This window comes from Panthera pardus, unplaced genomic scaffold, assembly GCF_024362965.1.
Source record: "Panthera pardus isolate Hobbes unplaced genomic scaffold, ASM2436296v1 HiC_scaffold_24, whole genome shotgun sequence".
Taxonomy (NCBI): domain Eukaryota; kingdom Metazoa; phylum Chordata; class Mammalia; order Carnivora; family Felidae; genus Panthera; species Panthera pardus.
In genome coordinates, this window is record NW_026526810.1 from 89,779,348 (window position 1) to 89,804,055 (window position 24,708).

Here is a 24,708-nt window from a genome sequence, read left to right on the forward strand (position 1 = left end):
ACAATAGCCAAAGTATGGAAAGAGCCCAAATGTCCATCGATGGATGAATGGATAAAGCAGATGTGGTATACATACACACACACACACACACACACACACACACACACACACACAATGGAGTATTACTCGGCAATCAAAAAGAATGAAATCTTGCCATTGCAACTACGTGCATGGAACTGGAGGGTATTTGTAAAATTAGTCAGAGAAAGACAAAAATCATATGACTTCACTCATCTGAGGACTTTAAGAGACAAAACAGATGAACATAAGGGAAGGGAAACAAAAATAATATAAAAACAGGGAGGGGGACAAAACAGAAGAGACTCTTAAATATGGAGAACAAACAGAAGGTTGGTTGCTGGAGGGGTTGTGGGAGGGGGGATGGGCTAAAAGGGTAAGCGGCATTAAGGAATCTACTCCTGAAATCATTGTTGCACTATATGCTAATTTGGATGTAAATTAAAAAATAAAATAAAATAAATAAAATAACATGAGAAAAATAATAAAAATGTAAAACCATTCTTGGCTGTGGGCTATACAAAAACAGGCGCAGATTTACTTTGGACCCCAGGCGGCAGTTTGCTAGAATACGTTTCAGAAAATCCCTAATTAAAAAAAATATATTACACACCCCCCCATTCTTATGGATAACCATCTTTGCTGGAAGTTGAGTGGAAAAGGAAACCCACACGAAGCATTAATTAATATACTGATTTATGTCACAGCAGCATCAATAGACCAGAAGCCTATTTATCCAGCTAATAAGAGACAGAGTTAGGTTGTACTGCCAAAATCACGCGATCCCGAGTGGGAAGAAATCAGCAGGTGGCAGGGTTCCGAACCCACGGCACCTCCCTCACAGCTCAGCCTAGAGCATCCCTAACGGGCGACGCCACCCCGGGCCAGGCTTCCCGGGCGGGCTGCGGGACGGCGCAGACGCACTCGTTCCGCCTTCCCACCAATCTCGGCCCTCGACGCGTTCCGTTCGTGCGTGGAAGAGCCCGGCGGGAGGAGAAGCCGCTCCGTGGGCAGGGGCCGAGGCGCGCCCAGCGGCTGGACCGGGCGACGGCGCGGATGGCGGACTCGCAGCCGTTCTGCGTGGCGGAGGAGCGCAGCGGCCACTGCGCCGTGGTGGACGGAAACTTCCTCTACGTGTGGGGGGGCTACGTGGTAAGGGGAAGAGGCGGGACGGGGCGGACTCGCGCTGGGAGCCCGCCCGGCCTCTGGGCCCGAGCGGACGCCGAGCGCCCGCCCACACCGGCCCCGAGACGGGGGTCGGTCCGCGGCCCGGGTCCGGCGTGTCCGGCGACCCCCTCGCCCGTCCGCCCGCCCCTCCGCCGTCGGCCGCTCTCCCAGCCGCGCCAGGGCTTGACGCCGCCCCGCCGTTGCTTCCACTTTGAAAGCCTTCAAACCCGCGTTCTGGGGCTCTTCCCACTGTCCGCTCCCCACCCTCCCCCCCGACCCCCCGCAGCTGTCCGGTAACCCCCGGGCTGACCGGCACTAAGTCTCTGCGCGATTAATTATCTTTAAATGCTTGCGCAGACTTAAAGGCACCACGAGGACGCCGCGCTGTATTGTTTTGTAAATATTTCCTTATTGCAAGGTTGCGATTCGGAGTATTGAAATCACTGAAGCATTTGACTATTTCTAAGCGATTTTTAGTGGCATTCCTTTATCGGTGGGTAATTACGAAGTTGTTTTTGAGTCTCAGAATAGACTCGTATTAGCAACAGTTTAGTAAAAATTGCTTAAATACGCTTATTACGATGGAGGTTTGAATGTGTGTATTTGTTTTGTTTCTATAATCATAAGATTATAGAAGCAAAGATTCTAAAGCCAGAAAACAGTTCAGGAGTATACGCCAACCCCATCAGTTTACAGTTTTTCGTTTTTTGTCTTTTTAAAGCGAGCCATCTGGAAGTTCTTTTGCAAGTAGAACCCACATTTTCTGACTGTCTCGATACTATTATATGACAGATGTAACGTTACTGACTCACTCACTGAAATAAAGTACATACTATCTATGTTAAATGATTCTCAGATCCAAGTTGGTTTTTGTTGTTTTGTTTGTGTGTTTATTTTTAATTTGGTGCAGTATCAGGACGGGAAAATTAGAACTGACCTTTGAGTGCCTACTATACCTGGCATGTGCTAGGAACTTTCATATTCCTAATCTTATATAATCTTTACCGTGCCTTGTAAGGTAAGTAATAACCCCGTTAAAAGTAAGGATGATGAGTCAATGGGAATGAATGATGGCCATTTGACCTCAAGGGTAGGAGATTCCAACCTAGGTATATTGGATTTCCAAAGGCTATTTTTTCTGTGATAAACTAAGGTAAACTAGATGACTATGTTTTCTTCATGTCTAATCTTTACACCATTTGTTCTTTATGAAAAAGGAGCCTAGATCCATTGATGGTTTTATGTAGAAGAAATATTTTGATTGTTTTTTTAGCTCTGCCACTTGAAGATGTAGAGGTCTCAAACTTCATCTGCTATATTGATTCTTAATATTGTAAAAGTTAAGTGAAAAAATCTAATTTAACACAGTAACTGCAATATCTCGTATTTGGTGACAGTATACATTTATTTTGGGCCTATAAATGAAATGTCTGAATATTTTTATCTCATTTTAATCTTGAAAATTATGTAATTAATTAGATTCCAGGTGTTCAGGTGGCAATCAGTGAATAGAATCACTTTGTTTTCTACTACTTACTGATTCAATGATACCATGCTGTTAAGAACCACTCTGAAAAGTGCCATGCAGATTTAGAAAGAGTTTGCTACAGGCATACCTTGGATATTGCAGGTTTGGTTCCAGACCACCACAATAAAGCACGTCAAATGAATTTTTTGGTTTCCCAGTGTATATAAAAGTTATGTGTATGCTATATTGTGGTCTCTTATGTGTGCAATGGCATTATGTCTAAAAAATGTACATACCCTAATTTAAAAATACTTGATTGCGAAAAAGTGCTAATTATCATCTGAGCTTTCAGCAGGTCCTAATCTTTTTGCTGGTAGAGGGTCTTGCCTTGATGTTGATGGTTGCTGACTGATCAGGGTGGTGGTTGCTGAAGGTTGAGTGGCTGTGGCAATTTCTTAAAAAGAAGATGATGAAGTTTGCAACATCAATTGACTCTTGCTTTCATTAATGATTTTTTTATGGTATGTGATGCTGTTGGATAGCATTTTGCCCACAGTAGAACTTCTTTCACAACTGGGGTCAATACTCAGACCCTCCTGCTGCCTTACCAAGAATAGAAAATGTCATATTCTAAATCCTTTGTTGTCATTTCCACGATCTTCACAGAGGCCTCACCAGCAGTAGATTCCACTCCAAGAAACCACTTTCTTTGCTCATGCATAAGAAACAACTCCTCCATCTGCTCAAGTCTGATCACGAGACTGCAGCAATTCAGTCCCATCTTCAGTCTCAACTTCTAATTCTAGTTCTCTTGCTATTTCCACCACATCTGCAGTTACTGCCTCCAGTGAAGTCTTGATTGAATCTTCAATTTGTAAAAAAAAAACAAACAAAAAACCACAGTATCAAGGGGGACTTGGGTGGCTCTGTCGATTGGGCGTCCGACTTTGGCTCAGGTCATGATGTGGCGGTTTGTGAGTTCGAGCCCCACGTCGAATTCTGTGCTGATCGCTCAGAGCCTGGAAACTGCTTTGGATTCTGTGTCTCCTCCTCTCTCTGTCCCTCCCATGTTCATGCTCTGTCTCTGTCTCTCAATAATAAAATAAATGTAAAACAACAACACAGTATCTGTGAAGCGCAGTAAAGCAAAGTGCAATAAAACAAGGTATGCCTGTACTTTTTAAATTCCAGGAATTATCAGCAGCTAACGAATGTCTAAGGCATGAGTGGAAGGAAAGAGAGTGGGAGGCAAAAAAGAAGACCTAGCATATCTTGAGGAAAAGTAGAATCCTTCCAACAAGTATTTTATTGAGACCCTTCTGAAAAGAAGATAGCTGAGAGCCCTTGGAATCTGGAGGTAATCCAGTAGTCAGTAGTTAAGAATAATCCAATAATTTCAGATTGTATGTTCTAATCACAGTTTTCTTCCTTATTTTTTTTCTTTTCTTTAAGTTTATTTTGAGAGAAAGAGAGTGAGCACAAGTGGGAAAGGGGCAGAGAGAGAGGGAGAGAGAAAATCCCAAGTAGGCTCCACACTGACAGCACAGAGTCCCATGTGGGGCTCAAACTTAGGAACCACGAGATCATGACCTGAGCCGAAGTCAGATGCTTAGCCGACTGAGCCACACAGGTGCCCCAGTTTTCTTCCTTATCACCAAAAAACAATATGTTAAAATTCATGAACATACATCCTAAAACCTGAATAGTCCACAGATAACCGTCTAGATTAACTCATTATTATCCAACATATTCTAAGGACATTGCATCTGAAAACAATTCTACCTCTCTCTAGAGGTGAGAGTGGCAGTGCTGAAAAAAGTAAGTGGCAAATTTTAATTGGTGCCAGAATATTCTTTTTTTTTAATGTTTATTTTAGAGAGAGAGAGAGAACGAGCATGAGTGGGGGAGGGGCAGAAAGAGAGGGGACAGAGGATCCGAAGTGGGCTCTGTGTTGACAGCAGAGACTGTTATGGAACTTGAACCCACAAACCAAACTGTGAGGTCATGACCTGAGCTGAAGACAGACGCTCAACCAACTGAGCCACCTAGGTGCCCCAATGCCAGAATATTCTTTTGCCTCTTCTTCCATATTCTTTCTGTATTACTGAACTTCATGTAATCTTTAGTGCTGCTACTGGGAACATTGAAAAGTTATGAGCAGTTTCCCCAAATTTTGGAGGAAAAGCGCGGTGTTTTAGCATGTTTGTAGCTGGTATGCTTTCTTCTTAGGGCTTAATCATATGAACAGTTTTATTTTCATAACACAGTTGATGTTAATACATGTTTCCCTAAACTTTTCCTTATAGAAAATATCTGCACAGGTATGCTTGACTACATATTTCTGTTTTGGACATAGACGTAAAGGGAAGAAGACTCAATTTAGAATATGTTTTCAAAGAAGCAAGGTGGGAGGTTTACAGTGCCAGATATTAAAACATACCACAATATTACAATACTTAAGTCAGTGCTCCTGATGCAACATGAGATAGCATGATGGAATGGAAATGAAGTTACATAAACAGCCAAGCAAACCAAACATTCAAAAGGTAGCATTTTAATTCTGGAAAAGCAATTACTCATTCAATAAATGGTCTAGGGATAGCCAGAGGAAAGTGATAGTAGAGCCTTAGGATTGAAGAGTTAAATGTAGAAAAATTAAGCTATATCATGCCAGAAGAAAAACAGTGACTCTTTTAAAATTTTGAGTTGGAAAAATAAAAATGAATTGGGTAAAACTATGAAGGAAAAGATAGGTAGATAAAACCTTTTTAAAAATTTAAAACTATGTTTTTTAAATACCATAAAGTGAGAAGGCAGATGAAAGACTGGGGGAAACATTTGCAACATCTAGGCAAAAATAAAGATTAATATCTGTAAAAGTAAAAGTATCTCCATAGAAAAATGAGCAATAAATATGTACAAGAAATTTACAAAAGAAGAAATACAATATGAGTCATAAGAAAAACCCAACTGAAAAAAACAATGAGATTTTTCTTCTCCTATTTGCAAATATTAAAAAGAATTTTTGAAAAGAGCATGGGGAAATGAATTAGTCTGGTAATGGGAATACAAATCTGTGTAACCTTTTTAAGGAGAAATGTAGTGATGTGAATCAAAAGCCTTAAGTGCATATTCTCTTTAACCTAATAGTTTTATTTTACATATTCATATATGGTCACATAGGCCATCCATGTCACATGGAAGACATTTGTTCTTTTTAGATGCCCCAAATTTGAACCTCCTTCTTTTATTGTACTATCACCCACCAAATGAGTCTGTTTGGGGTATTTATTGTAGTTGTCTACCTTCTACCTAGCCCATAGAATGTAAATTCTATAAAGATTGAGATTTTGTTCCCTGTTGTATCCCCAGTATCTAGAAGGGGCATAGCTTATGGTAAGTGACCAATAAAAAGAACCTGAGTGTCGTGTACTGTACTCTTCCAGCCTCCCTTGCAGCTAGATTGTGGGCAGGTGGCTTGGACCCAGTTAGATGAATCTGTGCTAGATTTGGACTCACAGTAATACTAAGTAATACGTAGTAAGATGCAAAAATGAGGACCTGAAGAGGATTCTTACCCAGCAATAGAATCTGTAGGAAGAACAAGGTCCCTGGCATAAAAGGTGGTGCTACAAGTTGTGGTGTCATTCTCCAGTGACAGCGGCAATTAGCTCACGAGACCTGTCCTATGACATGCTTTCAGAGCTTGTCGTAACTCGTGTGGATCAGAGGCTGGTTCTCCAGCTTCTTTGATGACCTTGTGAGTAACTATTCATTTCTGAAAATTTTATTTTCTTAATTTTAAAGTTTGAAATGTATATACAGAAAGAATGTGTAAAATAAGTATCATTTAAAGGTAAACATCTTTAATTGCCAGCTTAAGAAATCAACTGGAACCAGTACCTTAGCAGCTTTCTGCTTGTCTTTCACTGATTACAGTGCTCCTTCCACCCCACAGGGTACCAGGATCTTGATTTCTTGTTAATCACTCCTTTCATTATGATCTTACCACACATGCATCTGTCTCTAAACAATATATTATTTGGTTTTGGAGTCATAGCGTACGTTTTCTTTTGTGACTTAATTCTTTTAGTAATGCATGTTTTTTAGATTCACACATTGCTTTTATTCAGCTAGTGTGCCCTTGCATGGCTATACCTGTTTTTAGCTGATGTCCATTCTGATTTGTCAGTTTCTGTGCTATCTGGTTATTAAATATTTTGAAAATCATCCCTGGATTCATTCATTTGATATATGTCCTCTCTAATATTCTGTTGTGTGAATTTACTGCAATTTATTTATTCTGATGTTGAATGTTTGAATGGTTTTCTTTTCTTTCTTTTTTTCTTTTTTTGTGGTATTGTTAAGCAATGCTACATGGAATATTCTTATAACACATCTCCTATTATACCTGCACAAGGGCATGCACTCTCTCTAGGGCATATACCAAGAGGTGGACTGCTGGGTCACTTGGTATACACATCTCCAAATTTACTTGGAAATGTCACTGCTCCCAAAATATTTGTATCAATTTACACTCCCACCAGCTTCCTCCTTGCTGCACAGCCTTAATAACATTCAGTACTATCTGGCCTTATTTTCCCAATCCAGTGAATGTGACGTGATATTTCATTGTGGTTTTGTTTGCTTTTCCGTGATTACTAATGACGTTAAATGCCTTTTCATTTGAACAATTATGAACTATTTGTGTTTCTTCTTCGGTAAAAATGCTGGTTCATGTCTTTTGCTCATTTGTCTGTTGGATTATTTGTTTTTTTCTAACTGATTTATAGGAATTCTTTAAGTATATGGCTGTATGAATTGAATATGTCTTCTCAGTTTATAGCTTGTCTTTGTGCTTTCTTGATGATTGTCTTTTGTTCAACAGCATTTCTTCATTTTAATGTAATTTCAGTCTTTTCCTTAAAGCTTTATGCTTTCTGCATCTTTAATCTTTCTCAATATGGAGATCATAAAATGTCCTATGTTATCTTTCAAACAACGTTCAGTTTTGCCTTCCATGTTTAAATCTTTTGTTATCTGAATTTTTTGTTTGTTTAAATGGTTTAGAATAGGGATCCAATTTCATTATTTTTTCAATATGGATAACCAGTTGTCTTTGTGTCATATATTAAATAGTCCCTTTCCCTTTGAACATGCAAACTCAGTCTGTCACACATGAAGATTTCATGTGTGTATGATATGTTTCCAGGTCTTTTATTAGGTTCAGTTGGTCTGTTTATTTTGACAACCACACCGTGTAAATTGCAACTGCTTTAGTAGAAGTTTGAAAATGTTAACATATAAATTTAAATCCCCACTCTATCTTGTTCTTCAAGAATATTTTGTGTTTTTTTAGAGCCTTTTGTGCTTTTGTATAAATTTTCTTTACTATTTTTATTTTGTAGTAAAATATGTAAAACTTATAATTTGCCGTTTTTGCCATAGTTTAGTGCATGATTCAGTGTCATTAATTACATCACAGTGTTCTACAATGTTACCACTATCTGGTTCCCAAACTCTGTTTCTCCAAATGGAAACTGTATACCCATTATGCAATAACTCTCTCTTAGTTCTTTCCTCAGTCACTGGTAACTTCTAATCTTTTTATGCATTTGCCTTTTTACAGATATTCTAAGTAATTGGAATCATACAATGTTTGTCTTTTTGAGTCTGGTTTATTTTACTTACCACAATGTTTTCAAGGTTCATCTATGTCATAGTGTCAATCAGAACCTCATTCCTTTTTATGGCTGAACAAGATGACATTGTGTGTAAATACCATATTTTGCTTATCCATCATCTGTGATGGGGTACTGGGGTTGTTACCATCTTTTGTGTATTGTGAATAATACTGCTGTGAAATTGGCACAAATATCTGAGCCCCTATTTCCAATTCTTTTGAGTATGTAGGAGTTGCAATGTTGGGTCATATGGTTATTCTACATTTAGCTTTTAGATGAACTGTGTAATTGTTTTTCCACAGTGCTTCCTCGTTTGTATAAACTTTAGAGTCGGATTGTCAAATAAAGTTTCTGTTGGGATTTTTTGTCACTGTATTCAAATCTTCAGATCTTTCGAGGGTGATAGACATGTTATGAAATTGAGTATTCTCCTCCAATTATATAGTATATCTATTTAGGAGGGTTTTTAAAAACGTCTTTTGATAAAATTTTACAGTGTCTTCATAGGAATCTTGTACATCTTTTGTTGTATTCTTAGTTTCTTTATATTTTTTAATTTCTATTGCTAATTTTTTACAAACTAAATGTCCTGATTGTTGCTGGTGTTCTGAAATACAGTTTTTGAATACTTTTGTTTCTTCTCTCCTACTTTTTATTTGTTTTCTTTTCTTTACTGCACTGGTTGATCCAAAGTACAATGTTAAATAGAACCCTTTTTTTTGGTCTTGTTCCTAATCTTAGAAGGATAGTTTTCGACTATTAACCATTAAGTTTGATATTTGCTTTGGTTTTTGTTTGTTTGTAGATAACTTTTTTCAACTTGAGGAGGTTTTCTTCTATCTGATTTTCAGTGAATGGCTGTTGAACTTTGGAGAGTGATTTTTCTGCATCAGACTGAGACAATCATATTTTTTCTCCTTTAATCTCTTAATGGGATAATTTATACTATTATATAAATATTAACCAATGATGCATTTTCTAGGTTAAATGCAAGTTAGTAAAATAGGTTATCTGTTTTATACATTACTGGATCCTGTTTGCTAATTCTTGGGAGGGGCATTTTTACATCTGTGTTTATAAATGGATTCAGTATTGTTCTTTCTTTTATATTCTGAAGTGGTTTTTGTAAGATTGAATTAATTGTTCTTTGAATGTTTGGAAGACCACATCTGTAAAGCCATCTGGACCTTTGTAGAGGAGGTTTTAAATCTCTGATTCAATCTTTTTAAAGCTGTGGATTGTTAAGATTTTGCATTTTTTCTGATGTCAAGTTTGGTAAGGTTCCCTCACCCCACCTCCCACCTCTATCCATTTTCTTTAGGTTTAAAAATTTCATGGCATAAACTAAAGTTGTTCATAATACCCTCTATTTAATCTCTGTAGTAGCTATAGGTATGTCCCTTTTTTCATCCTAAATTTATTTAGTATGTCCTTCCTTTCTTTCCTTTTTTGAATAATTTTGCCAGAGGTTTACCAGCCTTCTGAAACACCAGCTTTTGGTTTACTTAATCTTCTCTGTTGTATTTTTTTATTTCATTAATGTTTGCTTTTTATTGCCTCCTACTTTTTTAAATGTTTATTTATTCTGAGAGAGAGAGGCAGACAGAGAGAGAGACAGAATCCAAGCAGGCTCCACGCTGTCAACGCAGAGCTGATGCGAGGCTCTATCCCACAAACATGTGAGATCATGACCTGAGCTGAAATCAAGAGTTGGTTGCTCAGCTGATGGAACCCCCCAGGCGCCCCTTTCCTCCTACTTTCTATGGGTTTATTATGCTGTAATTTCTTGAACTTCTGAAGTTGGATGCTTAATTCATTTTTTTTGAGACTTTTAAATTCTTTAAGTGTGTTAGACTATATATTTTCTTGTAAGTACCTCTTTAGCTCTCCTCCTCCTTTTGGTAAGCAGTGTTTTGTTATTTTACAGTCTTAATATTTTATACTTTTCACTATCATTTCTTATTTGACCCATAAGTTGTTTGGGAAAATATTTTAAATTTCTGTGCTATTTTTGTAATTAGGTTTCTGTTATTAATTTCTAACTTAATTGTGTCATACAGTGTAATCTATGTCTATCTATGTCTATCTGTTGCCAGTCCTTTCAGATATGTTGAGACTTGCTTTAAAGACTAGCATATGACCAGTTTTCATAAATATGCCATTAGGTCTTAAAAATATATATATATTCTAATTATCAGGTAAAGTGTTTTATTTATGTCTATTTTATCAGTCTGCTGGTTGTGTTGTTCAAAGCTCCTTTATCTTTTTTGATTATTTTATTTCCTGTTCCATCAGTTACTGTAACAGGTCTTTAAAACTCATACTCTGACTATAGATTTGTTAATTTCTCCCTGTGATCCTGTCAGTTTTTACTTTAATGTATTTTAGGCTGCCTCTTTATATGTATATGAACTTAGAATTATTATATCTTTCTGGATAATTGAACATTTTATTATTTTGTAGTGATCCTCTTTATCTGTAGTAATATTACTTTCCTTAAAATGTATTTTCTCAGTACATCTATACCAATTTTCTTTTGGTTAGTATTTGCATGGCATACCTTTTTCTACCTTCTCATGGAAACTTTGTATATATCTTTATATTTTAGATGTGTGTCTTACAACCTGAAAATAGCTGGATCTTGTTTTTGTCTAGTCTAACATTTTGTATATTTTATCTGAAGAGTTTAGCCTATTTTCACTTAATGTGATTCTGATATACTATTTTCATCAAATGTGTTTATGTGTTTTATTTTCCCCTCCTCTCTCTTTTCCTCCTGCTTCTTAACTTTTTCATTTTGAGGATTGTTTAAGGAGTTTTTCGTTCTTTCCTTTTTTTTTTTTTTTGGTCTTTGCTTGTGTAGAAATTATATGATTTATTTCTAACCATGTAGGAACTACTCTCTTTCAACATTGACTACTTCACAAAGTTCAAAGTTAATAGTTTTCCTTCTTCCCCAAGAGTTCAGTTACTTGAGAAAGTTTTAAGTCCAGTCACCCTTTTCCCTAGGTAGTCCTTTCCTGTTTCCCTCTCCTTAAGCATCAAAAAAAGTTTAGCCCATTTTTGTGGGTTTAAATTTACCCATACATTTACAAGTATCTCATCATACTATTTCTTATCACATTTCAGATCTTTAATTGCATATCATTTTTCTTTTGCTTGAAATAGTTGTTAGAATTTCTTTTCCTGGGGTGCTTAGGTGGCACAGTCAGTTGAGTATCTGACTCTTGGTTTCAGCTCAGGTCATGATCTCATGGTTTGTGAGTTCGAGCCCCTTATTGGGCTCTGCACTGATGGTGTGGAGCCTGCTTGGGATTCTCTCTCCTTCTCTCTGAGCCTTCTTGTGTTCTCTCTCTCTCTCTCTCTCTCTGTCTCTTGCAAAATAAACAAACTTAAGAAAAATTTTTTAAATTTCTTTTATTTTTTTTAAGTAGGCTCCACACCTACTGTGGGGCTTGAACTCACTACTCTGGGATTAAGAGTCTGGTGCTCTGGGGGCGCCTGGGTGGCTCAGTCGGTTAAGCGCCGATTGGGCTCAGGTCATGATTTCGCGGTCCGTGAGTCCGAGCCCTGCGTCGGGCTCTGTGCTGACAGCTCAGAGCCTGGAGCCTGTTTCAGATTCTGTGTCTCCCTCTCTCTTACCCTCCCCCGTTCATGCTCTGTCTCTCTCTGTCTCAAAAATAAATAAACGTTAAACAAAAAAATTTTTTTTAAAAGAGTCTGGTGCTCTGGGCGCCTGAGTGGCTCTGTCAGTTAAGTGTCAGACTTTGGCTTAGGTCATGATCTCATGGTTTATTAGTTCGAGCCCTGTATCTGGCTCTACAGAGCCTGCTTGGGATTCTTTCTGTCTTCCAATCTCTCTGCCCCTCCCCTATTCTCTCTCTCTCTCTCTCTCTCTCTCTCTCTCTCTCTCAAAATAAATAAATAAACTAAAAAAAAAGTTGGATGCTCTACTGACTGAGCCAACCAGGCGCCCCTAGAATTTCTTTAAATGAGGGTCAGTTATTGGCCAGCTGTCTCAACTTATGTTTGTCTGAAAATTTCTTTATTTTATCTTGGTTCTTAAAATATATTTTCACTGGGTGTAGAATTCTAGGTTGACAGTTACTTTCATTAAACATATTGGTAATACTTATTCTTGGTTGTTAATGGGAATTCAGTCATTAGTTGCCATTTTGTTTGAAGGTGATTTGTTTTTTATCTGGCTGTTGTTAAGAAAATATGTTTTTCTTTGATATTCTGCAGTTTTACTGTGATGTATCATGGTATGGATTTCTATTCATCCTGCTTGCAACTTGTTAGGACTTCCTAGATCTCAAGGATTGATGATGTTCAACGATTTTGTAAAATTCCCAGCCTTTGTCTCTTCAAATATTGCCTCTTATTCTCTCTATTACATGCTAATGAAATTCTGGTTAGACTTAGTTCTTCTCTCTCTTTTTCCATGTCTGTTTTTAAAAAAATATATTCCATCTCTCTGGTTCATATTTCTGGATAAATCAGTTAACAAATTCTCTTTTTTAGGGTTATCTTCACAGAGCAATTTTAGTGAAAAGATGGGCTCAGAAGCCAGATTAATTTGGATTGATGAGAGAATGTGAGGTGAAACAGGAGGGACATTCACTGTAGTTAACATGGAAGTTTTATTGTGGAGGGAGTCAAGAAATAGGAGATGGGGTTAAGGGAGAGTTTGTTTGTTTTTAAAGATGAGGGATATCAAGGCATGTTTGGACATCAATAGGAATGATCTGGTAGAGAAGGAAAACTTAATGATGTAGAAAAGAGGGGATAATTTAGGAATGAAATCTCTGAGAAAATGAGAGGGAACTAAGTCCAAATTTTTCACTTCTGTGATTCGTTTGTGTTTTTGCACCACCCCATTTAAAGATTAGTGAAAGGGATATATTTTTAGGTTTACTTATTTTTTGAGAGAGAAAGAGTGTGAGCAAGGGAGGGGGAGAGAGAGGGGGAGAGAGAGATATTCCCAAACAGGTTCTGTACTGGCAGTGCAGGGCTCCACTCATGAACTGTGAGAACATGCCCTAAACCAGAATCAAGAATCGGACATTTAACTAATTGAGCCACCCAGGTGTCCTCAAAGAGATTTTTTTTTTTCAATCAGGCTAAGGTGAGTCTCTAGTCAGTTTAACAAGTATTATTCACTTATCCATTCACTCCTCAATCAACAAACATTACATTTGCCTTTTATGTGCGAGGTACTGTGCTCCACTCTCAGAACAGAATTATAACAAGATAAACATGGCCCATACGCTCACATTCATGAAGCTTATAGGTTAGTGGTAGTGGTGGGTGGGTGTGATACAAAGGACTTGGAAGTGAAGTACAGTACTGCAGGAGAGCAATTAATTGGGACCTTAATCCCGTAACCTTATTCTGGGAGATTAGAGAAGCAACATTTAAACTGATTTCCAAAGAATGAGCAGTTATCCAGGCAAATTCCGGAAGAGCATTCCAAGAAGAAAGATGAGCACAGATGAAGGCCCTGTTGAAGCAAGGAATTTGCAGAGATTTAGGAACTGAAAGAAGACTAGAGCATAGTGAGTAAAAGGCAAGATAACCTTTGGAGGGATAGCATGTGCCATATAATGCAGAATCATAGAAATTTTAGATAATCCTGGGAGCAGTGGGGAAGCATTGAGGGACTTAAGGAGAATAGTGACAATCTATTTTCATACTATTTCTGTTATAAAGGTGCATACATGAGGCTACTGGACCCTGATGCCATTAAATCTTAGGATCATACAGTTACCACACTCCTTACAATTATTTGTTTACTTATCCATCTAATAGGGCTTCCACAGCCAGACATGAGTGAAAGTTTCCTTGGAATTAATACAATGGTTTTCTTCTTTGTGCATGTGAGTGTGTGTGTGTGTGAGGTAGGGGGAGGAAGGGGAGAGAGAGAAAGGTGGTGGCAGGGGTCAGATACTTGGTAGTCAAGATACTTTTTTTTTTTTTAATTTAACAAGCCAATGAGAAAACTAACCAACTCTCTTTAACATGTTAATAATTTACTCATCATACAGTCTTAGAAATTCTTAAACTGCTATCTTTTAAAACTAGTTATTTTTGAATTATTTTACAGACTAATAAATTATGGTGGATTTATGTAAGAATTTGTTTTAATCCCTAAATTTTTACACTTAAAATAAGTAAGATTTCTCTATTCTTATTTCTCTTTTCATCATAAATGTCAGAATGTACTATTCTGTTGATGTTATCTGCTTCTTTAGAGATTATTTGGATTCTGAGTTGTCATTTTGACTAAATTTATCTTGCTCCTTAGATTCTATATTTAATGAACACCTAACACTATGCCTTGCACATAGTAGGCACTCAAAAAATATGCTCAGTAAATCAAAATATCTGATAAGTGGTCTTAATTATAGGTTATAAAAATTTACTTCCTTATTTCCTTCCTTTCATCCAAAATATATTGCCCTCTTTTGATATTCCTTTTCTTCCTGACTTTGTAGTCTTCAGTATTCTGCTCTGAATGTTATTATTTTGCCATTTTCCCTTACTCCAAATCCCTTTTTAAGGTTTAATTGCCCTGAGTCTTTTTCTTGAGACTCATATACGTGCTATTTTGTATTCTAAACCTTTCTTGTTTGCCCACTTTCTCTTAGAAAATGTCTTTTTTTCTCCTTTTTTTTTTTTTTTTACCTATCTTAGTTTAAATTAAAGAAACCCTCTCGGAGCCTGTTTATGATTTTGTGTCTTGCAGCATTTTAATCACAGATTTCCCATCTTGAGGAACCATTTAATTGTTACTGTGTAATTGATAAACATAATTTTATGTATTCTGTTTTTAGTCAATTGAAGACAATGAAGTATATTTGCCTAATGATGAAATTTGGACCTATGATATTGATAGTGGGTTGTGGTAAGTAATTTTAAATTGCAGAATGTCCAATCTTAAAATCTGATTTAAATATTTTCATAGACTACAGGGAATTTAAGACCAAACTTAGAACATACTGCAACGTTTAGCATGACCCTTTCCTTTTCTTTGAATGTTTTATTTTCTCTGGCTCTTTCTTTCCCCTACTCTCTTCCTCTCTCTGCTCGGTCTTCATTGTTTACCATTCCTCTCAAGGTTCAGGCAACCCCAGAAGACTTTGCTTTGTTGTACCAGTTAATTCCCAATTCTAGTGACACCTGAAGATTTTGCGATTTTTTTTCCCCAGTAGGTTGAAAAATCTTTACCATGTATTAGAGTTTTTACCGTATTGGCTACCATTGCATTTCAATTACAGTTGTCAATGGCAATTTTCACTGAAAGAGTACTCATGGAGTTCAAAGGGAATTTTAATTTGCCTTTCTAGAAAGTCATGGAATTCCATGTTATTCTTGCTGCAGGACCATGCACCTCATGGAAGGAGAACTCCCTACCTCCATGTCAGGAAGTTGTGGTGTTTGCATTAATGGAAAGCTGTACGTTTTTGGAGGATATGATGACAAAGGATACAGCAATCGAGTAATATTTTCTTTCAATTCAGGAGTGCAGCAAAATGTAATATTCAGTGTATCACTTAATCTCGTGTACAAATATTTAAAGGAGAAGATATATGTAGAAAATCTTAAGCTTACAAGGTTTTAAAAATAGAGTGAAAATGCAGCCATTGTGTTCGTCTCTTCCATGTCTTTCTGCTTCAGAGTTCGCTCCTTGCTTAGTTGGTGTCTATAGGGCAGAGCATGATGAGAAAAGATCCATTTCAGTATGTTTTATATGTAATTTTTGCTTCTAAAACACAGCTTTCTTTTTCATTAACTTTACAATGAAAAATTTTACCTTGCAAAAAGAAAAAAAAAGTTATATTATTAAGTTTTGGATCACATATCCCTCAGACACAGACTTGATTTTTAAATGCCCTGTCTGCTAATGGTGTTCTTCTCTTTTAAAAGCTTTATTTTGTTAATTTGCGAACAAGAGATGGAACCTACGTTTGGGAAAAAATCACCAATTTTGAAGGACAACCACCCACACCACGTGATAAACTTTCTTGCTGGGTATATAAAGACAGGTAATACGGCAGAATCATCTCATTAAGTACACTTTAGCAAGGGTGGTGGCTGAAATAGAGAAAACTTGAAAGTCTGAATTTTTTCAAGATGTAATTACAAACTTGTTTTGACTCTGTTGGTAATGGCAGTTCTGCATCCTGGGTAAGAGCCATGTCATAAAAATAAGCATTGTGGATGCAACTATTTTTTTTAATAAATTTATTATTTAATTAAAATTTCTAAATAGTTAACACATTCACATGGTTCAAAACTCAAGACCATATTAAAAAGTCTACAGTGAAAGGTCTGGCTCCCACCCCTGTCCCTATCCACTCTGTTCTCCCCCACCATGCACAAATAGCTGCTTCAATTAATATCTTTTGTATTCTTACATCAGTGGTTCTCAAACTTGTCTGCAATTGTGATCACCTGGGGATTTTTTTTTTAATTTCAAAGCCCAGGTGATACTTTATACTAATTAAATGATCATCTCTAGGGTTATGATGTTTTGAAACTCCTCAGGTGATTCCAAGATGCAGACAGGTTTGGAAGCCACTGCCATCAGTGTTACTTTATGCAAATAGAAGCAAATACGTAGGAGTGTGTGCACGTATTCCTTTTTTCTCTCTCTTCCTTACACAAATAGCAGTGTATTCTGTATACTCTTGTGCACCCTGCTGCTTCCATCAGTTAGCAGTGTACCATGGAGATCTTTCATCTTTCTGAATCCCTAGTTAGAAAGCTGATTTTCTTCCTCCCTCCCTTTTTTCTTCCTTCCTTTTTTTCTTTCGTAGCTGCATAGCATTCCCCTTTGAGGACATACCATGGTTTATATAACCTTTCCCCTGAAAATGAAATAACACTTAGATTATTTCTGTTCCTTTGCTGTTACAAACTATGCTTTAATGAATTTAAATGAAATGTATCCATTGGATAAAATTAGATTGCCTTTATAATTCTGACAAATGTTTAGTTTGCCAAAGCTGTTTTAACAAAGTACCATAAGCTAAGGGGCTTAAACAACAGAAATGTGCTTTCTCATGTTTCTAGAAACTGGAAGTACGAGATCAAAGGGTCAGCACGATTGGTTCCTTCTCTAGGTTTTGAGAAAAAATTTATTCCATGCCTCTCCCCTAACTTATGGTGATTTGCTGGCAAACTTAAAAAAAAAATTTTTTTTAATGTTTTATTTATTTTTGAGTGACAGAGATGGAGTGTGAGCAGGGGAGGGGCAGAGAAAGAGGGAGACACAGAATCCATGAAGCAGATTCCAGGCTCTGAGCTGTCAGCCCAGAGCCGATGCAAGCCTTGAAACTGTGAACCACAAGATCATGACCTGAGCTGAAGTTGGAGGCTTAACCAACTGAGCCACCCAGGCGCCCCATTTCTGCTGGCAATCTTTGATGTTCTTGGGCATGTAGAGACATCACTCTGATCTCTGCTTTCATGTTCACATAGGATTCTCTCTATCTATTCTTATCTGTCTCCAGATTTTCCCTTTTTATAGACACCAGTCATGCTGGGTTAGGGCCTCCCCTAATGATCTCATTTTAACTTGATTGCCTCTGTAAAGAACCTATCTCCAAATAAGGTCATATTCTGAGATACAGGGGCAGGGGGCAGGCATTAGGACTTGAACATGAATTTTGGAAGAACACAATGAAACACATAGCAGTAGATTTTGCCAATTTTTCCTCCATATAAGTGGGGCCATTTTGCATGCTCAACAATGGAATGCTTATTTCTCCATAGTCTTGCCAAGAGTTTGTTGGCAAACTCAGATTATTTGTTTGTTTGCCATACTGACAGATGAGAAATGTCTCAGTCTTATTTTCATTTTCACTGAAACAATTTTTGTAAGTTTGGATGTATTTTCCTATGTTTAAGGGGAATTTTGATTTCTTTTTCTCTGAACTATTTGTGTCCTTTGGTAATTATTTTCTATTTGAGTTTTGCTTTTATAAACTCAGTTTCTAGGAGTTATTTATGTATTAAGGAAATTAGTGTTTGACTGTGATATGATATGGTATGAATATATTTTTTCCAATTTGTCATTTGTCTTTTGAGTTTGCTTATTACTATGTGTTCTACATGCATTAAGCAGATTTTTAAAACTTATTTAGATAAATTTATCAATAATTTCTTTTTTTACCAGTAATTTCTTTTATGGCTTGTTGATCTTGAATCTTGATTGCAAAGTTATACATTAATTCACCAATGTATTTTTCTCTAGTACTTTTGTCATTTTATTTTTTACATTTGAATTGTTGATTCATTTGGGGCTTATTCTGAGAATGGTATGAGATATGGATCCAGGTTTATCTTTTTCTGAATGGCTACCTGTCTGTAACTCAGTTATTTCAGATGCTACCTTTATCATGTATTTACCTAATTTTCATTGGTATTTGGATCTGAGTTTTCTATTCTGTTCCATTGATCTGTTAATGTATAAATACTTCACTAGTTTAGATATTGAAGCTCTACAGAGCATTCTTATAGGACTATTATAAATCATAAGTGTATACCTTAAGTAGTTATCACAAAATGACATACTTATGTAACCACCACTCAAGTAAAGAAAGAACATCATCAACACTGTAGAATCCTTCATTATGTCCACTCCTAATGAGTATGCTCAGCCCCCTTCCTAAAGGAAACCATTATCCTGACTTCTGGTATCCTAAATTAGTTATTGTTTTTTATATTTTATATATTTTTGTTTTTTTATGTTGTATATGGCATCCTATAGAATTTATACTTTAACCAAAATTATATTTTTGAGATTCATTCATGATGTTGTATGTACCTATGGTTTGTTTTCTTTCCTGTATGTTATTATATTAAATGAAATACTGCAATGTATTTATTCATTCTGTTGTCGATAGACATTTGGGTCATTTCTATTTTTTGACTCTTCGGAATAATATAGCTATGAGCATTCTTCTATGTATTTTGGTACATAAGTGTTAACATTTCTGTTGGGCATGTATCTCTTTATTCTCTCAATGGTATAATCTGATTTCAATATAGTCTAATTTATCATTTTTTCCCTCATGGTTAGTGCTTTTGTGTCCTAGACTTAATTGATCCTAACCTTACAAAGTATGTTTTTGGTCCTTTGAAGTTTTTCTTGTTCACATATACAAGGAACTGGTAACAGTGGTTGCCCCAGGCAGGGAAATTGAGTGACTGAGAGTAGGAGAGGGACTTACTTTTACTACACCTTTTTAAAAAGTCATGATAAAATACATGTAACATAAAATTTGCCATTTTAACCATACGTAAGCGTCCAGTGCAGTGGACAATTACATTCACAGGACTGTACAACCATCACCAGTACATAAAACCTTGGATTGCCAGTAATGTGTTCTGCAAGACAAGCACACGTTTCTAATAATTAAAAAAAAAATTTTTTTTTAATGTTCATTGATTTTTGAGAGAGAGAGAGAAAGAGAGAGAGAGAGAGAGAGAGCACGTTGGGGAGGGGCAGAGAGAGAGGGAGACACAGAATCTGAAGCAGGCTCCAGGCTCTGAGCTGCCAGCACAGAGCCCAATGCAGGGCTCGAATTCACGAACTGTGAAATCATGACCTGAGCCAAAGTTGGACGCTTGACTGACTGAGCCACCCAGGTGCCCCTCTAATAAATTTTAACTTGATAAACAAGCAGTGTCTTGCAATACGAGTAGTACATGATGCCGATTGTCCCATAATCACAACTAAGCCAATGGTTCTTGAAATTTGCTTTGATATACAAGTGCTTTGGATTACAAGCATGTTTCGGGAATGAATTATGCTGTCAAACCAAGGTTTTACTGTATTTAGTTAAAAAATTTATCATCACTCCAAACAGAGACTCTGTAGACATTAAGCAATACCTCCCTGTTCCCTCTTCGCCCCAACTTCTGGTAACCTCTAATCTACTTTCTACCTGCATGAATTTGCCTATTACAGATATTTCATGGAAGTAGAATCATTCAATGTTTGTTTTTTAGTGTCTGGCTTATTTCACTTAAAATATTTTCAAAGTTCACTATGTTGTGTGTATTGGGGCTTCTTCCTTTTTAAGGCTGAATAACATTCCATTGTATGCCCTGTTACATATTTGTTTATCTGTTCATCTGTTGATGAACATTTGTTTCCACCTTTTGGTTATTGTGAATAATGCTGCTGTGAACATTGGCTTACAAGTATTGTTTGAGTCCCTGTTTTTAATTCTAATTGTAGAATTTTCAGGTCATATGGTAATTCTATGTTTAATTTTTTGAGGAAGCACCAAACTGTTTTTTACAGTGACTATGCCATTTTATATTCCCACTGGCATTGTACATGGGTTCTAACTTCTCCATATCCTTGCCAACACTTGCCATTTCTTCCTTTATTTCTTTTTTCTTTTTTTTCTTCTTTTTAAAAAATAGTAGGCAGGGGTACCTGGGTGTCTCAGTTGGTTAAGCATCTGTCTTCAGCTTAGGTCATGATATCACGGTTTGTGGGTTTCAGCCCCGCATTGGGCTCTGTGCTGACAGCTCAGAGCCTGGAGCCTGCTTTAGATTCTGTGTCTCCTTCTCTCGCTGCCCCTTCCCTGCTCATGTTCTGTCTGTCTCTCTCTCAAAAAATAAAATAAAAATTAAAAATAATAGGCATCATAGTGGGTGTGAAGTAGTGTTCATTGTGGTTTTAATTTGTATTTCCCCAGAGACTAATGATGTTGACCATTTTTCATATGCCCGTTGGCCATTTGTAGATCTTCTTTGGAGAAATGTCTATTCAAGCCCTTTGCTCATTTTTAAAAATTGGGTTGTCTTTTTGTTGTTGAATTATAGGAGTTCATTACTTATTCTGGATATTAATCTCTTACTGGATATATGTAGTTTTCTTTTGTTGTAATGTTTTTGGCTGGCTTGCCTCATAGAATGAGTTAGGAAATGTTCTTTCCTCTTCATTTCTTTTTAAAAAGACTTTGAGAAGGTTGGTATTAATTATTCTATAAATGTTTGATATCATTTATCACTGAAGCCATCTGGTCCTGGGCTTTTCTTTGTTGGTGGGTTTTTTGATTACTGATTCAATCTCCTTATTATAGTTTTATTCAGTTTTTCTATTTCTTACAAGCCATTTCTGATAGCGTCTTTCCAGAAATTTTTCTATTTCATCTAAATTATCCAGTATGTTGGCATAGTTTTTTGTAGTATTCTCTTAAAATCCTTTTAATTTCTGTAATGTTGATAATAATATCCCCTCTGTCATTTCCAATTTTAGTGCTTGGAGTTTTCTCTTTTTTTCCTTGTCAACCTAGCTAAAGCTTTGTCAATTGTGTTGATCTTTTCAGAGAACCAACTTTTAGTTTGTTGGTTTTTTTTCTATTTACTATTTTGCTTATACCCTTTAATTAAACTAAACCCTTCTTTCTGTTATCTTTGGGTTTAGTTTGCTCTTCTCTTTTTTGTTCCTTAATGTGTACAGTTCTGTTATTGATTTGAGATCTTTTAAATAAATTGTAGGCATTTACAGCTATAAAATTCCCTCTGAGTGCCATCTTCATTGTACATCATAAGTTTTATTTTATTGCATTTTCTTTTTTGTTTGTTTTATTGTGTTTTCATTCATTTCAAGCTAATTTTTCATTTCCTTTGTGACTTTTTTCTCTACCCATTAGGTTGACAGGTTATTTGTTTGTTTGTTTGTTTTTTCCTTTCAGCACTTTAAAGATTTTATGACATTGCTTTTGGCCTCCATTTTTCTGGTGAGAAATTCACTCTCATTCGTGTTTTTGTTCCCCGGTATATGTCTTTTTACTCTGGCTTTTCTTTATTTGTTCTTTATTTTTGCTCTTCATTGATTTGATTAAAATGTTCCTACCTGGGGGAGCTTGGATAGCTCAGCTGGCTAAGCTTCCAACTCTTGATTTCGGCTCAGGTCATGATCTCCTAGCCCCATGTTGTTGTTGGTACTGAGTGTGGGGCCTGCTTGGAATTCTTTCTCTCTCCCTCTCTCTGCCCCTCCCCCACTCATACTTGTGCACATGCTCTCTCTCTCAATAAATAAATAAACTTTTTTTTTTTTTTTTTTTTTTTTAACAAATGTTCCTGCTTGTAGTTTCCTTTGTATTTATCCAGATTGGAGTGTGCTGAGCTTGGGTTGGTGGGTTTATATCTTTCATCAGTTTTAGAAACCTCTTAGTAATTTTCACATATTTCTTCTACACATTTATTTGTCTCTCCATCTTCAAGGGCTCCTGTTTAGTGCACATTAGGCCATTTGATATTGTTCCACAGAGCTTGGGCTCTCTGGGTTCCCCCCCCCCCTCTTTTCTTCTCTTTGTTTTAATTTGAATACTTTTTATTAACCTCTTGACCTATCTTCAAGTTCACTGGTATTTTCCATTGCTATGTCCAGTCTCCTGTGAAGCCTATTTATTCAAGTCTTTACTTCTTACATTTTCCCCCATTTTCAGCATTTCCACTTAGTGGTTATTTTTCATCATTCTGTGTCTCTGCTGGAATTGTTCTGTTCTTCCTGCATTTTGTCCACATTTTACAAACTAGGTCTGTTATCTTTATCACAGTTTATCATAGTTACTGTAAATGCCATGCTGACCACCTTGTGGTCACTTTGCTCTCTTGCTCATAGGTTATTTATTTATTTATTTATTTTACCTTTTCATGTATCTTGTATTTTTTTTTTTTACCACGTGCTAGACATTCTGTGTGAAAGAATGGTAAAGATTGAAAAAAATGATATTTATCTTCAGAAAAGGACATGTCCTTTATGTTTTTCTCAAGCTGCTAGAGTGGGAGTTCAGTCAGTCTCATTTGTAGTTGATTTGTGTTTGAGGCTGTTATAACTTTAGTTTGATTCCATTGTACAACTGGCTTCAGATGTTTTAAGGCAAGATCAGGACTTTCCTTTGCTAGGACCCCATGTTTGAGCATCGCAGATTTTCCAAAGATGTTCTGCCGTGCTTCACAGAGTTCCGAGCCTCAGAACCGTGGAAGGTCTCTCCCTGTTTTGTAGCCTCATTGGTAGGTCTTTGGATTACTAGGGAGTTCTCTTTGCTCTCCAGTCCCCCCTTTCGCTTTCCATACCTTAGGAGATCATTTTCAGCCTTGTATGTCCTCCTCTGGGCTTTTGAGAGCAGGCATCCTGTGTGCTGTAATGGCTTGGTATGCTTCTGAGGTATTTCCGTCAGCTCTTCTGTCCTGATCTCAAATGTTAGTAGACTCAATTTAGTAGATTATTGCCTATTGGTGACCAACCATGAGCTCTCTGAAGACCATGTGAAAGACTTGTCGAGTGGATTCAATCTCCCACTGTGCTGATTTTCTTAAGATTCTAATTTGCCATGCCAGCCTACATGCAGCTATTAAAATTTTGGGTGGTGTCTTTTACAAAGCCTATCTGTCCCGGATTCTTCCTCCTCTTGCTATTGCACCAGGAATGAAAGCAGCTGTGCGCGTGTCTCTTCTCTCCTATTGAGAACTCATCACTTTCTGGCATTAGTTCATTTAGGATTCTTCCCTTCTCTCCTTGATTTTTTTTAAACTGTGGTTTTGTAGTTTATTTGGCTTGTTTAGATTACTAGGGGGAGAGAGAGATGAGCTCCTTTGCAAACAGACTGGAAATAGAACATCTGAAATGTGTTCTCTTGTACTTGTTTTTCAGATTAATATATTTTGGTGGCTATGGGTGTAGGAGACACAGTGAACTCCAGGACTGTTTTGATGTTCATGATGCATCTTGGGTAAGACAGTAACCACTGTTTACATTTTCCTCAAATTTAGTATCCCCTTAAAGTCTCTAGACACAATGAGCCCAATCTTTCTGTTTAAATTGCCATAATTGGCACTGTGAAAAAAAAATGTGTTTTCTTTCTTTTGGATTTAGATTCAGTTAGAGGAAGTTCTCTCACCTAGTGGTATTAGCCTTCATGGCTACTGGCAGAGTAATTTCTTACATTCATCACTCACACCTGCTTCTGTTAGACAAGTGGTGACTTTAGCACAACTTGGAAAAACTTTGTTCATAGATAACCAGAATGGCTGTTGCTGATACACACCTCCTTTTAGGTATGTCCACCAGAACTATTCATAGCTCAGACTGGCCTCTGTAATGCAGTAAATTGATAGTGACATTACCTTTCCTACGTCTTACTGGTTAGAGAATAATCTATTACTAATGAAATAAGACATGACATAAAAATGAAACCTTTTAAAAGGTAACTTAAAATTTTTTTTAATGTTTATTTATTTTTGAGAGAGAGACAGAGACAGAGAGAGACAGAGGGGTAGGGGCAGAGAGAGAGAGGGCAACAGATTCTGAAGCAGGTCCAGGCTCCGAGCTGTCAG

At 36.8% G+C, this 24,708-nt stretch overlaps 1 protein-coding gene across 2 annotated transcripts in view; it reads left to right on the forward strand.

Moving 5' to 3' along the window:
- The first annotated feature begins 869 nt into the window (after positions 1-869).
- Positions 870-24,708, forward strand: part of KLHDC1 (kelch domain containing 1) — a 54,407-nt gene continuing 30,568 nt past the window's right edge. The window contains exons 1-5 of one of the 2 annotated variants that reach the window (XM_019451887.2): positions 870-1,170; positions 15,174-15,244; positions 15,721-15,874; positions 16,267-16,385; positions 24,026-24,104. In XM_019451887.2, coding sequence (XP_019307432.1) covers positions 1,075-1,170; positions 15,174-15,244; positions 15,721-15,874; positions 16,267-16,385; positions 24,026-24,104 — 519 coding nt within the window. In that variant the 5' untranslated portion in view covers positions 870-1,074. The remainder of the gene's footprint in view (positions 1,171-15,173; positions 15,245-15,720; positions 15,875-16,266; positions 16,386-24,025; positions 24,105-24,708) is intronic. The other variant, XM_019451888.2, reaches the window with a different exon arrangement.